This window comes from Cervus elaphus, chromosome 23, assembly GCF_910594005.1.
Source record: "Cervus elaphus chromosome 23, mCerEla1.1, whole genome shotgun sequence".
NCBI classification, from domain to species: domain Eukaryota; kingdom Metazoa; phylum Chordata; class Mammalia; order Artiodactyla; family Cervidae; genus Cervus; species Cervus elaphus.
In genome coordinates, this window is record NC_057837.1 from 7,009,261 (window position 1) to 7,027,384 (window position 18,124).

Consider the following 18,124-nt stretch of genomic DNA (forward strand, 5'->3'; position numbering starts at 1 on the left):
GCCAGGTGGCCAGGTGTGCCAAGGTCCATTTGGGAGGCTCTGCAGGGAGCATCCCTCAGCTGTCAGGAGCTGTCAGCTGAACGGCAGAGCCTGGTTCAGGGCAGCAAGCCTTTATTTTAATGTATTTCTAGCAAGAAACGTCCCTGTACTACAAGTAAGGCCACAGACTTCATGCCCTTTGAGGACGGGGACTGTCCGCTCTTGTATCACAGCCAGACACTATACAGCACAGAATAAGAGCCTCTGAAACAGCTGCTGTGTGATAGCTTGAGGGCAGCTACAAGCCTTCTTACAGGAGAGCAAAATGCCTGAGCTCATGTATGTGGGAAAGACACCCTTCACATCTAAAATTAAGTTTTGAAGAACATCTATAGTATCATAAAAATATTCATTGTAGAATATTAAATGGACAAAGACTAACAAGCTAAGTGGCACTTTCATTTGTTTTATCTATCAAAAATCTACCAAAAATATTAACACACTACCACAGCATAGCAAGGTTAAAATTTCATTTTCCAAATTCTTTTCAATGACCAGGTCTTATTTCACAATCAGGGGAAATCCACTCATTTATTAGTAAAACATTCAAAATTCATGATAACCAAAGCTGTCACATGGAGCTGGTTTCCTAAGAAATGACCTAGCAAAATTCAGAACCAAAAGCAGGAGATAATATATTAATAGTTCATCAGATATGAAGTGACCTCATTAGAGTAAACAATGGTCCCAGAATAGAATTCCCATCCCACATAACTACTTTAGTTTTGGGGAATGTGCTGGGAATTTATTGACTCTGTCATCTGTAAATGAACACTATTTCTTCCCCACCCTGACTAACCAATCAGTCCAAAGAGTCAAGTGGTTTTAAGATGATGATGTTTACAAACATATTAGGGTTTTATCTATGCTCACATCTAGAAGTCATAAATTACACAAAAAGATTTCTCAAGACATTTACATATTAAATCCCAAATTACTTCAGCTTAAGTATCTGCCCTCTAAGAATCTTGAGTGCAAAAGATTCAGTTCAGTTCAATCCAGTCTCTCAGTCATGTCTGACTCTTTGAGACCCCATGGACTGCAGCAAGCCAGGCTTCCCAGTCATCACCAACTCCCAGAGCTTGCTCAAACTCATGTCCATTGAGTTGGTGATGCCATCCAACCATATTGTCCTCTGTCGTCCCCTTCTCCTCCCGCCCTCAATCTTTCCCAGAATCAGGGTCTTTATCATGGAGTCAGTTCTTCAAATCAGGTGGCCAAAGTATTGGACATTCAGCTTCAGCATCAGTCCTTCCAAAGAATATTTAGGACTGATTTCCTTTAGGATGGACTGGTTGGATCTCCTTGCAGCCCAAGGGACTGCCAGGAGTCCTCCAACACCACAGCTCAAATCAATTCTTCAGCACTCAGCTTTCTTAATGGTCCAACTTTTACATCCATACATGACTACTGGAAAAACCATAGCTTTGACTAGATGGACCTCTGTCAGCAAAGTGATGTCTCTGCTTTTTAATTTTTCTTATGCTTTCATAATAAAAGATTATGAAAGCTTATTGTTTCATACAGACAAGAAGCTTCCAAGAAGCCACACTGTCAGCCACATAAGTGAGAAAGAGCACTGCCTAGCAAGGCAGATAAAGGAGCTAGAGTGGGCTGAAGAGCCTGGACCCCACCCAGAAGCAGCAGCCCCTTGGCCACTCTTGCCTCCATCTGAAACATCACTCATCATGCCAGAGCAACCTCAGAGATAAAAGTTCTGTCTTCACCTCTTTTCCAAAAGAAGAAGCATCTCCCTCTTCAAAGGGTCCCCCTCTTCATACAAAAGAAAACTTCAATACTTAGCCAAGACCATCCAGAGAGCACCCAACAGGACCCAGGTTAAGACGCATACACCTTGGACTCACCCCTCTTCTTCAGGGATCTTCTGTTCTCCTCAGAACACACCACTCTCAACTCTGTGCTTACCTCCTGTCAGCCCTGACTCAGCCGGCATGACCTAACCCACCCCACCTGTTATGCCCCCAGAAAGGTGATGTTGAAGCCCTAACCCCAAGATGATGGTGGTGTCTTCAGGGAGGTAATTAGGTTTTATGAGGTCATGAGGGTGGGTCCCCCATGATAGGATTAGGATCCCAGTTCTTCTTTGTTGACTACGCCAAAGCCTTTGACTGTGTGGATCACAATAAACTATGGAAAATTCTGACAGAGAAGGGAATACCAGACCACCTGACCTGCCTCTTGAAAAACCTGTATGCAGGTCAGGAAGCAACAGTTAGAACTGGACATGGAACAACAGACTGGTTCCAAATAGGAAAAGGAGTACGTCAAGGCTGTATATTGTCACCCTGCTTATTTAACTTATACGCAGAGTACATCATGAGAAACGCTGGGCTGGAAGAAGCACAAGCTGGAATCAAGATTGCCAGGAGAAATATCAATAACCTTAGATATGCAGATGACACCACTCTTATCGCAGAAAGTGAAGAAGAACTAAAGAGTCTCTTGATGAAAGTGAAAGAGGAGAGTGAAAAAGTTGGCTTAAAGCTCAACATTCAGAAAACTAAGATCATGGCATCCGGTCCCATCACTTTGTGGGAAATAGATGGGGAAACAGTGGAAACAGTGTCAGACTTTATTTTTGGGGGCTCCAAAATCACTGCAAATGGTGATTACAGCCATGAAATTAAAAGACGCTTACTCCTTGGAAGGAAAGTTATGACCAACCCGGAGAGCATATTAAAAAGCAGAGACATTACTTTGCCAACAAAGGCCCGTCTAGTCAAGGCTATGGTTTTTCCAGTGGTCATGTATGAATGTGAGAGTTGGACAGTGAAGAAAGCTGAGCACTGAAGAATTGATGCTTTTGAACTATGGTGTTGGAGAAGACTCTTGAGAGTCCCTTGGACTGCAAGGAAATCCAACCAGTCCATCCTAAAGGAGATCAGTCCTGGGTGTTCACTGAAAGGACTGATGCTGAAGCTGAAACTCTAATACTTTGGCCACCTCATGCGAAGAGCTGACTCAATGGAAAAGACCCTGATGCTGGGAGGGGTTGGGGACAGGAGGAGAAGGGGACAACGGAGGAGGAGATGGCTGGATGGCATCACCGACTCGATGGACATGGGTTTGAGCAAACTCCGGGAGTTGGTGATGGACAGGAAGGCCTGGTGTGCTGCAATTCATGGGGTTGCAAAGAGTCGGACACGACTGAGCGACTGAACTGAACTGAACTGAAGAGGAGGAAGAGAGATGGTAGCTCACTCATGTCCATTCTTCCTCTCTCTCTTTCCCTCCCTCCCTCTGTTCCTCTGTCATTGCCTCCATCTCTCTCTCTCTCTCTCTCCACCATGTGATGACACAGTGAAAAGCTGGCCGGCAGTAAGCCAGAAGGAACCGAATCTGCTGGCACCATGATCTTGGACTCCCTAGTCTCCAGAACTTGGAGAAATAAATGTTTAAGCCACTCAGTCTATGGTATTTTGTTAGAGCAGTCTGAGCTAAGACACACCACAGTATACATCAATTCATTCAAAAAACATCAGAGACTCTGTTGGATGAGCACCATTCAGACATCAGGGAACAAAGCTGAGGAAAATCCCTACCTTCATGGAGTTTCATATAGCAGAGAGGAGTAGACTACAAAGATAACATAAAGACACAAAAGATGTAAGATGTTAGACATGATACATTCTATGAGAAAAAATAAAATATGGGAGGGGCTGGGGGATGTGACTGAGGGAAGATTTACATGTTTAAAATGGGGTGGTAGAGGAGGACCTCCATGAGGTGAATTGTCTGAATCAAGAGCTGATGAGGTGGAGGCAGAGGTGTAGATACTCAGGTGTGTGCGTGCTGAGTTGCTTCCGTTGTGTCTGACTCTTTGTGACCCTATGGACCATCAGCCTGCCAGGCTCTCCTGTCAAAACCCACATCTCTTTGTGTGTGTGTGTGTTTGTGTGTTTTGCACTTTTTTAAAAATTAATTTATCTATTTTAGTTAGAGGCTAATTATTTTACAATATTGTAGTGGTTTTTGCCATACATTAACATGAGTCAGCCACGGGTGTACATGTGTCCCCCGTCCCGAACCCCGCTCCCACCTCCCTCCCCATCCCATCCCTCTGGGTCATCCCAGTGCACCAGCCCTGAGCACCCTGTCTCATGCATCCAACCTGGACTGGCGATCTATTTCACATATGATAATAACATGTTTCAATGCCATTCTCTCAAATCATCCCACCCTCACCTTCTCCCACAGAGTCCAAAGCTGTCTCACATATAGTGTTGTTCTTACCATTTTTCTAAGTTCCATATATATGCATTACTATACTGTATTGGTGTTTTTCTTTCTCCGTATAATAGGCTCCAGTTTCATCCACCTCATTAGAACTGATCCAAATGCATTCTTTTTAATGGCTGAGTAATATTCCATTGTGTATATGTACCACAGCTTTCTTATCCATTCGTGTGCTGATGGCCATCTAGGTTGCTTCCATATCCTGGCTATTGTAAACAGTGCTGCGATGAACATTGGGGTACATGTGTCTCTTCCAATTCTGGTTTCCTTGGTGTGTATGCCCAGCAGTGGGATTGCTGGGTCCTATGGCAGTTTATTTCCAGTTTTTTAAGGAATCTCCACACTGTTCTCCATAGTAACTGCACTAGTTTGCATTCCCACCAACGGTGTAGGAGAAAACCCACATCTCTTACGTCTCCTGCATTGGCAGGTGGGTTCTTTATCAGCAGTGCCACCTGGGAAGCCCAAGACACTCAGGGTAGAGAGTTAAAGGAAAGGAAGGATGCAGGCAGACAGGCCCTGGCAAGTCCGAGCACAGGGAAGCGGCTGAGTGAGCAGAGAGGAAAAGCCAGAGCTGCAGCCTGAGGGGGAGGTGGGCAGCAGCTCATCGGCCCTGAGTAAAGGCTGTGGCCTTTCTCTAAGACGGGACATGCTGGACAGTTCAAGAGCAGGAATGACACGTGATTTGAGTTGAAACATCACCTGCTTGAGGAGCTGCTGAGAACTGAATAAAGGGGGAAAGGAGCAGAAAACAAGGGACCAGCTGGGCGCTCCTGTAACATCCCAGATCAGAGATGACCACACCCTGAAGCTGCTCAGAGCAGCCAGGGTGTTATGAAGTGGCTGGATTTTAAATACACTCAGAGAGGAGAGTAGACAGGATTTGTTGCTGGAGTGGACGTGGGTGAGATAAAAGAAGAGAGGGTCAGACATGACTCCAAGATTGTGGCCTGAGATAATGGGAGGCTGCAGGTGCCCTTTGCTGTGTGGAGAAGCAGGTTGGGGAGGGAAGGGCAACATCAAGAGCTCATAGTTGGATGGGCTATTCATTGGGAGGACTGATGCTGAAGCTGAAGCTCCAATACTTTGGCCACCTGACGCAAAGAACTGACTCATTGGAAAAGACCCTGATGCTGGGAAAGATTGAAGGCGGGAGGAGAAGGGGACGACAGAGGATGAGATGGTTGGATGGCATCACCAACTGGATGGACGTGAGTTAGAGCAAGCTAAGGGAGTTGGTGATGGACAGGGAGGCCTGGCACGCTGCAATTCATGGGGTCGCAAAGAGTTGGACATGACTAAGTGACTGACCTGAACTGAACTGAGTTGCCTATTATGGGACATAATAGTCGCCTATGGGGGCTTTGGAGAAGCAGTTAAAACACTGAGTTCTGAGAAGAGGCCCAAGGTAGAGATAAAAAGGTGGGAGTCAGCATATATATGGTACTTAGTCACTGGACTGGATGAGAACATCGAGGCAGCGAGTATCCAAAGACACAGAAAAGGTAGAGGGCTGGGCCTCAGGGCACTGAGAGGTCAGGAGATGGGAAACAGTAACAAAGGAGGCAGAGAATGGCAGCCAGTGAGGCGGGAGGAAAACCGTTCGTGTTGGATGCTCCGGAAGCCCATCAAAAATAGGATTTTCTGGAAGCGAGTCATTCAAGCAACTGCGTCACACACTGCTTACAGGACTAACGGATGACCACTGCACTTTAGGGGTGACTGAAAATCTTGACAAGAGCAGACCGGTAGGAGCGAGGAGGAGGCCCGACTAAAGTAGATACAAGAGTCAATGAATAGACTTCCCTGATAGCTCAGTGGTGGAGAATCACAGGTTCCATCCCCGATCCGAGAGCCGTGCAGCAACGAAGCCCGAGAGCCACAACTACTGAGACTGTGCTCTAGAGTCTGGGAGCCACAACTGCCGAGTCCACGGGCTGCAGCTCCGGAAGCCCGTGCACCCGGAGCCTGTGTTCCGCAGCAGGAGAAGCCACCGCAAGGAGAAGCCGCAACTAGAGGGGAGCCCTCGTTTACTGTAACTAAAGAAAAGCCTGCTCAGCAGTGAAGAGTCAGCACAGCCGAAAAGAAATAAATAAATATGCAAAAAAAAAAAGTTCAATGAGTGGAAAAGACTAAGTAACATAACAGACATGAAATACAGGCGACTCCATGAAGATTCACCTTGAAAGGCTGCTACAAAATAGGGGAAAGAGTTGGCAAGGAGGCTGGCCCCCGGGGTGATCTGCACCCAGGGTCCAGAGTAGAACAGGGCTTTTATTGACGATAATCAAGAGACTGGGCTGCCAAAAGCGCTTGTGACAGAGCACTAAAGAGGAATAACAGATACTCCTGAGAAGGAAACAGAAGCAGGGACTCCTGCCTGCCTCCCCGTCCCTCCTGGGCCCCAGAAACCACAACGCCAGGGCACAGGCGGATGTCTCAGCAGTGAGGCCCCACTGGCTCCTGGGCGCCACCCTCAGAGGGAAGCCAGCCCTGTGCCCTCCTGACAACGGCATCTGGGAAGCACAGACGCGCAGGAAACCTCCCACAGACAGGCAGAGGCAGACCTGTGACTGCTGGTTAGGAGAAAGAGTCGAGAAGGGGTGACATACTGACAGACTTCCCCGCCCTTGCAGAGGAGACTCCAACCACTGGCTCAGAAACACTAATATCAAAGCAGCAGCCTGGTCTCATTCTTCGCATTTTTTAATCCCGTCCATCTTTGAACCGACTCTTAACAAGCCAGGGCCACACCCTCACCACCCTCTGATTTCTGAAACAGCTAAGACCTGGAAAATCAAAGAACCCAGAAAGTCAGAAATCACCAGGGTTCCTCTTGGGTGGCAGACCGTTCTTCCTGACAGAACACCAGAAAAGGAGATTGCAGCGCTGTCTCCTGATTGCTAGTCAGCTGCCACAAAACCCCCGGACTTGCTATTTCTCTTTAAGAAAAAAACCAGACGGCACAGACAAGTAACAGAAGACCAATGTTAAGGTCAGCCAGAGCATAAACTTAATCTCTTGCTTTTTCCCTCCTTCTGATCTTCTAATCCTCAATCTGCTCTTCCTTTCCATAGCCAGAGAAAGACCACAGATGTATCTTATATTACATATCTGATGTGTTACTGAAAAATTATGTGTGAATCCGATTCTGGCAAATTAAATCAAATTTTAAAATGCTATTTAAGGAAATTTCATGGTGGATAATATTAGAATCCTTCTACGAGAGGGAAGAATCACATACACATTTCTCTCCTTTTCAATTAAATATACTTGACATGTAATATTGTATAAATTTAAGGTATACAACATGTTAATTTCATATATTTATTTACTATAATATGATTGCCATCATGTGATAATTAGCACCTCTACCACATTACATAACTATCCTTTCTTTTTAATGGCTAGAATAATTATGTTCCAGTCTCTTAACAAGGCTGATGATTATAATATTGTTGCCCATACACACACATTTTTTAATTTTACTTTGTCTACGAAGCATTTTCTAAGTGCAAAGCCCTGTGCCAGGCACTCAGGAAACACAAATATACTCACAGAGCCCCTGTTCTCAAGAGCTTATGCCACTGCTTAAAGAAAGCTTGAAACTATTTATTTTCACAAAAAAAAGCTGAGAATAAAAAAAGGGCACACTTTTTTCAGTTTTAAATTCTCAGAAATCAGGAGGCACACTGCAGTTGACAGCATCTTCCCACGGCTCTGTGGCAGGCAGCAGCTGGGACACAGCCAGCTCTGCCCCTGGAGGTCAGCCGCTTCCATCTGCTGGCCCTTGCTGACCCTTCTGCTGAGTTGCGTTCCATGTTGGAACTCCATGTGTTGAGTTTAACTGCCATTTTCAATGTCTTCAAAAGGATTACAGTCTGATACAGAATTCAAACAAACAGTGATTACATACATAGGAATGCATGGAAATGGCGAAGAGGCATGACCTTGTTATCAGGGAAGCAAATATTTCTTGTTGGGAGAATACCCCCAATTCGATACTTGCGAAGTAATAGCCATGTGTTAAGTGATAACAAAACCGTGTGTCGTAATGTAACTGGCAGTCTTTCCCCCTCTAGGGTGAGTGTCTTACATGGGTATATTTCATTCTAGGATATTACGGTAAACGTACAAGCAACAAAAGCAAAAACAGACAGGGAGGTCTACTTCAGCCTAAAAAGCTTCAACACAGCTAAGGCAATAAGCAACAATATGAAGAGGACACTTATGGAATGGGAGGAAATAGTTACAAACCACATAGCCGATAAGGTATTAATACCCAGAATAGACAAGGAACTCCTACAACTCAATAGCGGGGGGGGAAGAAAAACAAGATCAATATTAAAACATGGGCAAAGGACTTTGACATTTCTCAAGACATAGAAATGATCAATAGGTATACGAAAAGGTGTTCAACATCACTAACCATCTGGAAAATGCAACAGAAAACCACAAGATATCACCTCACACTTGTTAAAATGGACATTACCAAAAAGACAAGAGACAATGTTGGTGAGGTTGCAGATATGTCAACTCTCATACACAGGAGGCAGGAATGTAAAATGGTTCAGCTCCTATAGAAACAGTATGGAGGTTCCCCAAAAAAGTAATAATGGGACTATCACATGATGCAGCAATTCCACTTCTGGGTATTTATCCAAAAGAATTGAAATCAAGATCTCAAAGAGGTATCTGCACTCCCACATTAGCTGCATTATTCACAACAGCCAAGATGTGGAAACAATTTAAATGTCCTTGGACAAATGAGCAAGTAAAGAAAATGTGGTGTATTCATACAAGAATGTTCTTCAGCCTTTAAAAAGAAGGAAATCCTGCCACACATGATAACATTGATGAATCCAGAAGACATTATGCTCAGTGAAATAAGCCAGTCACAGGACAGACACTGCACGTTTCCACTTAAATAAGGTACCTAAAATAGTCAGACTCATAGAAGCAGAGAGTAAAACAGCAACCTCCACAGTTTAGGGAAGAGGAAAATGGAGAGTTGCCATTCAAAATTCACAAGGTTTAAGTTATGCAAGATGAATAAGTTCTAGAGATCATAGGTCAGCTCATCAAATCCTCATGGATGTTAAGATAATACTATTCATGTTGTATAAATAGCTACTTGCTAGGATGTCTCAGCCAGTGAGTCAAGAATCTGAACAAGAACCTACATATTTCCTTTGCTCCCTCTAGAGCTCAGCAAATTTCCAAGATGCCAGAACATTAGTCAGATTTTGCAAGGTGAGCTCCCCACCCTCTAACTTCTTCCCCACAAGATGCTGGAGTTTATCCCTCAGGCTAATAACCACATCCCCTGTCTGGCCTTAGGAGAGTCCTACCTTGACCATAACTAGGTATCTTCCCTCTGTCTTTCAATAATCATCTACCAAGAACTATAAAACTAAAATGTAGGCCAGGTCTCTGGATTTTCTGCAACAGCCTAAGGCATATGTCCTTTTTGTTTGTTTAAACCAAAAAAATTGCAAAATTCTGTGCTCCACCTTTCTTCTGACTTACTCACCCAACTCTGCCATGTGTTCCCATTGTCAACCTCCTAGCAACAGCCCCAGGAGAAACAAGAGTGAAGCAATCACAGATGGAAAGAACTGGAGACTTGCTCTATCATCCTCATGTTCTGTTGGCTGATGACTTGCTGTTCAGTCCCTCAGTCGTGTCTGACTCTTTGTGACCCCACTGACTGTAGCACTCCAGGCTTCCCTGTACTTCACCACCCCCTGGAGCTTGCTCAAACTCATGTCCATCGAGTCAGTGATGTCATCCAACCATCTTCTCCTCCTGCCTTCAATCCTTCCCAGAATCAGGGTCTTTTCTAATGAGTCAGTTCTTTGCAACAAGTGGCCAAAGTATTGGAGCTTCAACTTCAGCATCAGTCCTTCCAAAGAATATTCAGGACTGATCTCCATTAGGACTGACTGGTTTGATCTCCTTGCAGCCCAAGGGAATCTCAAGAGTCTTCTCCAACACAACAGTTCAAAAGCATCAATTCTTCAGCACTCAGCTTTCTTCATGGGTCCAAACTCTCACATCCATACATGACTACTGGAAAAACCATAGCTTTGACTAGACGGACCTTTGTCAGCAAAGTAATGTCTCTGCTTTTTAATATGCTGTCTAGGTTTGTTATAGCTTTTCTTCCAAGGAGCAAGGGTCATTCAATTTCATGGCTGCAGTCACCAAATCTGCAGTGATTTTGGAGCCCAAAAAAATAAGGTCTGTTACTGTTTCCATTGTTTCCACACCTATTTGCCAAGAAGTGATGAGACTGAATGCCATGATTTTTATCTTTTGAATGTTGAGTTTTAAGCCAGCTTTTTCACTCTCCTCTTTCACTTTCATCAAGAGGCTCTTTAGTTCCTCTTCACTTTCTGCCATAAGGGTGGTGTCATCTGCATATCAGAGGTTATTGATATTTCTTCTGGCAATCTTGATTCCAGCGTGTGGTTTATCACCCAGCATTTCTCATGATGTACTCTGCATAGAAGTTAAATACGTAGAGTGACAATATACAGCCTGACTTACTCCTTTCCCAATTTGGAACCACTCCATTGTTCCATGTCTGGTTCTACCTGTTGCTTCTTGACCTGCACACAGGGTTCTCAAGAGGGTAAGGTGGTCTGGTATTCCCATCGCTTGAAGAATTTTCCACAGTTTCTTGTGATCCACACAGTCAAAGGCTGTAGTGTAGTCAATGAAGCAGCAGTAGATGTTTTTCTGGAACTCTCTTGCTTTTTTGATGATCCAACAGATGTTGGCAATTTGATCTCGGGTTCCTCTGCCTTTTGTAAATTCACCTTGAACATCTGGAAATACTTAGTTCACATACTGTTGAAGCCTGGCTTGGAGAATTTTGAGCATTACTTTGATAGCATGTGAAATGAGCGCAATTGTGTGGTAGTTTGACATTCTTTGGCATTGCCCTTCTTTGGGATTGAAATGAAAATGGACCTTTTCCAGTCCTGTGCCACTGCTGAGTTTTCCAAATTTGTTAGCATGTTGAGTGTGGCACTTTAACAGCATCATCTTTTAGGATTTGAAATAGCTCAGTGGGAATTCTATCATGTCCACTAGCTTTGTTCACAGTGATGCATCCTAAGGCCCACCACCTGACTTCACAATCCTGGATGTCTGGCTCTAGATGAATAACCACAACATCATGGTAATCTGGGTCATTAAGATCTTAGTCCTTAAACTTAAGAAGGTTATAAGATGATGGGCTGGGCATCAGAGCTAAACAGCTACACTAGATATCTTAGACTAGAAACCTAAAGTTATCTTTAATCATATAAAACTATCTTCAGTGGATATGAGATAGGCAAACAAGGAAATATTCAAGGGGGGAGGGTGAAAGACCTTATTTTCACAATTTAAGCTTACCCCTCTCCCCACTGCATTCTACTTCATAGAATCAAATCCATAAAGTGTACTCCTATTCCAACTTTCACATCACCAATTTAAAAAAGAAGGGAGCAACAGAAATCATCTATACAGAAAAAAAGAAGGGAGACGGACGACCCCAAGGAGACTGAATTTCTTTTCCAAAGTGACACAGTCAAGTAGGCTCTCAGAATTCCAGCTTAAAGTAGAATTCAGGTCTCCTAACATGCAGACCCACAAAGGTCCATCTAGTCAAGGCTATGGTTTTTCCAGTGGTCATGTATGGATGTGAGAGTTGGACTGTGAAGAAAGCTGAGCGCCAAAAAATTGATGCTTTTGAACGGTGGTGTTGGAGAAGACTCTTTAGAGTCCCTTGGACTGCAAGGAGATCCAACCAGTCCATCCTAAGGGAGATCAGTCCTGGGTGTTCATTGGAAGGACTGATGCTGAGGTTGAAACTCCAATACTTTGGCCACCTCATGCGAAGAGTTGACTCATTGGAAAAGACCCTAATGCTGGGAGGGATTGGGGACAGGAGGAGAAGGGGATGACGGAGGATGAGATGGCTGGAGGGCATGTCACCGACTCGATGGACATGACTTTGAGTAAACTTCGGGAGTTGGTGATGGACAGGCAGGCCTGGCATGCTGTGGTTCATGGGGTCGCAAAGAGTCAGACACGACTGAGCAACTGAACTGAACTAAATGTGCAGACATAAGAGTAACATTTAAAAAGCAACAAACCAACTTGCTGAACCACATACTGACAAAAAATAAAGTCAACACAACACATGATACCAACTGATACTTCTTTAGGAAAACGAAAATGAAACAATGAATCATCTGTTTTAGACTTTGATTTATTCAAATACCACAATTTTCCATAGACATGGGCCATACTTAATTATGCATACATAATTATGCGTTAATTATGCCATACTAATTCCTAAGTATTATGTGTAAAGATTTTCACGTGCCAGCAATATTAAATTAAAAATTAACTCATTATTACCTTGTGCTCATCTCTTCAAATTAGAAAACAATTTTTGGTCTATTATATGATTTGGTCTAGCATGATTTAGATTCAACATTAATTTGTGTTTGGACTCCACCTGAGTGGCTCAAAATCAAATATTTCCACCAATCCAAGAAAAGGATCAAGATCAGGAAGCTGCTACAACAGGTGGGCAGTTTAGGGGTCTGAAATAACAGAGTCAGGTCAGAAGAAATGGAAAGAAGCTACAAATTTGAGAATGGTACCAAGAATTCAAGTCTGACTAAATAGATTACTGAAAGTGAAAGTGAAAGTCACTTAGTCACGTTTGACTCTTTGCCACCCTGTGAACTATACAGTTCATGGAATTCTCCAGGCCAGAATACTGGAGTGGGTAGCCATTCTCTTCTCTAGGGGATGTTCCCAACCCAGGGATCGAACCCAGGTCCGCCACACTGCAAGTGGATTCTTTACCAGCTGAGCCACCAGGGAAACTCAAAATAGTGATGGCAATAAAAGAGGCATGGGATGCAGGAGAAAGGTGGCCACAGTGTGGGAATACGAAAACAAGGTGTTTATTTGTGCTACAGAACTTCATGTGCATACATGGCACCCACAGGGACGTGGCCAGCAGGAAGGCAGAAAGGACTAAGGTGGACTTCAAGCATGAAGAACAGAGTAGGGATAGACATGGAAGCCAGCACCCTAAGAGATGACCACTGAAACAGCACCAAGTCACCAAGAGGAAGCCCACAGAGAGATGAGGAAAAGCCACGCCCGGGGCTACTAGCAGTGGGAAGAAGATGGAGCAGGTCAAGGGAGCAGGACAAACCAGGACAGGTCCAGGGTCTACTCTAGAGGCAGAGACCCCAGAGAAGCAGGAGCAAGCAAGAGAGGGGGGCGGCTGGACTGGGTGGCTGGTCAGTGTGGTGGGGCAGAAAACAGTGAGGAAGAGACCAGAGAGAGAAAGGAAAGAGAGGCGGCCATATCCACCCGCCCTCCTGAGAAAGCCTGAGGACAGCCGGCACAAAGTCCTAGGATTCTGACTTGAGAGATGACACGGCAAAGCGGGGGAACCAACGTTATGATGTTACCCACAAATATCAACCACATCATGAGCTTCAAGTACATCTGGCACAAGCACATGAAAACCTGAATCTAGACAACAACCATTCTGCCCACTCAAATCCACTCTCCCGACACACACACACACACACACACACACACACATTTCTGAATGATAAAGACTCTTCTAATACAAATACAAAAAGAGGACCTACATTTTGTCAAAAGCATATGCCATGATACACATTTTGAAATACACCTTGTAAGATTTACATCAACATTTTACTTAATAAATGACCTCTTAGTTTTTCAAATGCCTTGCTACTTTTATATCATTTTGACCCAAATTTGGCACTATCATGAGTCATTAGGGGGAAAAAATTCATTAAAAATATAACTAAATTTTAGTTAACCCCAAAGTTGTATTGAAAAAGTTAGCAAACCATTTATACTGTGATACTTATGTTGTGAAACAATTCTCAAAAATTCCCAAGTATCAAAGATCTTTCAAGTATCAATGTTCTGGTCCATGAGGTGTCTTAGCACATACTTTGTGTTTACATAAAAACACAGTTTTCAATCAATAAATGACCTACGAGGTTGAAGTAATGAAAAATGGTCATGAAAGCAGCAAATACCTGAGGTACTCACAGCTGTGGAGTAGGGATTATGAGCTCCAGTATTTTCAGCCCAGCAGCCACATCCATAAAGAGCAGCCTGGTGGGGGAAGGTAGATAAATATAAATACAGCATTTTAAGAACATTATACATAATTACTAGCTTTCAACAGAAGCCAGAAATCATACCCATCTAATAAAGCCTCATCTAATAATGATGTATATAGCACATGCGTGATAACCAGAGGCTAAGACCTACCCAGACAATGGTTCTAACACTATCAAAACTACTTTCAGCTAAGGATTAATCTAAAATTTTTCAGAAATGAGAAAAAAAAATTATTAATCTTATCAACAGTAATTTCTTCCTTCCCAGAAAAAATCTTCCCTCTGCTGTAGGCTTGCCGGGTGTGGCTCTTCTGGATCCTTGAAATCACTTCTCAATCTAGGTGTGTGTCAGTCAGGTTATTTGGGGAGCATAATAATAGGAACCGTGGGTTCCCAGCTATATTCCTGGTGGTCTGGAGGCTGGCCCGGGAGTCAGCACTGTTAACCAGGATCCTAGGGGCCTGGAATTCAGGCGGTCCCCCCGCCAGCCTCCTGCAAACCCTGCTTCAGGTTTTAGGGCTTTTCCCTCCTCCTTCAGGACAGGACAAGAGGAAATCCAACTTTTATGCACCAAAGGGCCCAGTACATGCTCACCACCACTCTAGATTCTGCCAGACAGAAAGAAGGGTGACGAAAAGGCCTGTCCAAGCTAATCACTCTGTGAGGTGGCAGAATAAATTTATGTGTCTGAAACCACCAGGAACACTGTGGTTTTATGAAAGTGTGTGATAACCATTCCTATTTTGTTTCCAAGTGTGCCACCCAGAATGTCTGGATTCACCTCTTCAATGTCTACTATGATTTCTCTGCCTTTGCAAGGGGAATCACAACTGATAACTTTTCCATTCCTTAGTTAGAAGCAGAATTCAAAAAACCCTTAGATGGTTATTGCAGAGGAATACAAGGAGGTGTGGTCAAGAATGTTTATGATCACCTGTTTGGTAAGAACAAAATACTGAAAACAACATAGATGTCAAGCAGTAAAGAAATGGCTAAATAAACATTGGCACAGCAACATGTAGAATTAGAAAAAAAAATTTTTTTAAGATATTTAAGAACTATTACAGAAAAACTCTGAAACATTCAGTGTTTAAAAAAAAAAAAATCCTACAACAATATATTCAGTATTCTCTGTGACTGATGAAGGAAAAAGGTACTCCCACAAAAATAGCACTGCTATATTCTAGGAACTTATTTGTGAGTAGTGGAAGAAGCTAAGACAGAGAATGGTAACCAGACAGATTTTAACTTTCTATGATGGTTTATTCCTTACAAGGACTTCAGAATTAATTTGCTCCAATATTCTGCATGGAACAGGGGTTTTCAGGAAACAGTTCAGGCACTTCTGATACTGTGACCCTCACCACTTCATGTGGGAACATATACCCCTTTTGGACACTTTTAACTGGTGGGCAATTTTACCTTCGATTGCTTTAAGGAATATATACTTTCTCATAACTTCCGCCCACCAATCCTGGAACTACTCTCTGGAAATACTTCAACCTCCCCCTAAGGTTCTCCAAATTTGGCTTTTCTAACGTCCCGATTCTTCTTTTCTCTCTCAAAGAATCTGTGAAAGTGAAAGTTGCTCAGTCATGTCGAACTCTTTGTGACCCCATGGACTATACAGTCCATGGAATTCTCCAGGCCAGAACACTGGAGTGAGTAGCCGTTCCCGTCTCCAGGAGATCTTCCCAAACCAGGGATAGAACCCAGGTCTCCCGCATTGCAGGTACATTCTTTACCAGGTTGAGCCACCAGGGAATCTGTGAACTGTTCCCCAAGACGTTGAGATGCACACACCCACTCCACTTCCCTAATGACACTCCTTGAGAAATGACCCTGAGTCCAGGATGATGGAGCTGGACCTCTCTTAAAAGCAGAAACAAGAACTGAATGCAACACCCTTAATATGGCAGACAGTAGAAAATCTATTACTGCCTTTGAAAACACCATGCTTCTAAAATAAACAAGATAGTTGGGTGAGAGTGGCAACTAAAAGTCCTTCAGAAGTGATCAGCTCATAGATTTCAGGAAAAAATGGCAAACTTGTGGGCTAAAGCCATTCAACTGGTTCTACCTAGGATGGGTGCTGGGTCAGCCAGAGCCTCAGAGAACATGTAGCCTCAGTGAAAGGGCCCAACCTTCCTTCACTGAAAACCCTGGATATTGGCCCACTGCCCTTTCCATTTCCCACAATTATCTTGACCTGGAGTTCTGCACCAAAAAAATAGTAAATAAGACCGCAAGGACACTCCTTGGAAGCCCAGTGGAGGTCATGAAAAGAAAGTTTATTCTTACTCTTGGCTCTCCTTTCTAACCAAATTTCCTTTATGCTACCTCTCCTCAATTTCATGACCTAAGTTGTCTTCCTTCTTCATTTTCTGAAACAGGCTGGGCTGAGACAGTGACAGGTAAGAGAAAAGAATCAGAGACTGTCCCTTTCCTATCCACTCTGTTAGATAAAACACAACAAACTTAAGCAGACCTCTAAAAACAAAAAGCTTCCTTCTTTTTAGTAGTAAAATGCTATCAAAGCTATTATCATGGAGTAAAAGTAGGTCATGCAAGTGGTGATAGTACAATTATCATTTACTCTTCTCTGGGTCTTTGTTTCCTTTTTTATAAAATAAGGATATAGTAACAGGCACTTCACAGTGTTGTAGGATTACGGGAATTAATACGCTTGCTTCACATCGCCAGCAAATAATAAATAGCAACTGCCACATTATTAGAAGAGACTGTGATAAGCAACTGAAATGCATGATGTCATTTAATCTTCTAGAACTTTGTGAGGTAGCTATTTATCCCCATTGTACAATTGTGGAAAATAGAACTTCAGGCGTTGAGTAACCTGTCCATGTGGGGGGACTGGTAAGTGGGGAAGTGAGGTTAGAATAAAGGTTTACCCAAATCCACACTCAACCCCTAAACTCAACCGCCTGTTTTCACGTGGGTCAGGTAGGGTTTGGAGGACAGTAGAACATAATAATTCCTTTTTTGTATCGCATTTGTAAATTCTAATTATTATAAGCTAAGGAAGCAAATGAAGTTTTCTTTCAAACTGCCACTTTAGCATCTGAACTGTTATATCTAGAGCAGGGTAAAATGTGTAATATGCTAAAATTTAATAGTTTTTGTGCATTTAAAATATATATAGGAATACCTAGTTTTAGCACATTTTTAAAAAACTGAGTCTTTGCTTTTCAAAGACAGTTTGCTTATGTATTTTGTTTCATTCTATTCGGCTTGTTGAGAAGGACAGCCCTTTACCTCTCGTATGATGCTTCCATGTCTCCAGGCTTGTCGCCTCTCTTCCATCTGTGCCATATAGCCCAATTAAACAACTGCCTTCCTTGTAAGCAACTTTACCCTCTCCTTCACACCATTTTCCCGATTCTTCAGCCCTCACAAACTGTACATTCATAAACCAGTCAAGTGGGGCAAATTAATATGTAAGTTTTTTTTAAACTGAGGTACAACTGACACACATTTTATTAGTTTCAGATATACAGACTAATAATTCAATATTTGCACAGAATGCAAAATGATCAGTTAACATCCATTAACATCTGTCACCATACACAGCCACAGAATGGTTTTTCTTGTGATGAGAACTTCTAAGATTTACTCTCTTA

General features: G+C 43.2%; 1 protein-coding gene across 6 annotated transcripts in view; it reads right to left on the reverse strand.

The window, feature by feature from the left end:
- The window catches only part of TASP1 (taspase 1), a 247,254-nt gene that overhangs the window by 122,593 nt on the left and 106,537 nt on the right, over positions 1-18,124 (reverse strand). For 3 of the 6 annotated variants that reach the window (XM_043883311.1, XM_043883312.1, XM_043883315.1), the window contains one exon: positions 14,400-14,478. In XM_043883311.1, the coding sequence (XP_043739246.1) occupies positions 14,400-14,478 (79 nt within the window). Of the gene's footprint in view, positions 1-5,509; positions 8,178-14,399; positions 14,479-18,124 lie in introns of those variants that run through there. The other 3 variants (XR_006336940.1, XM_043883314.1, XM_043883313.1) reach the window with 2 other exon arrangements.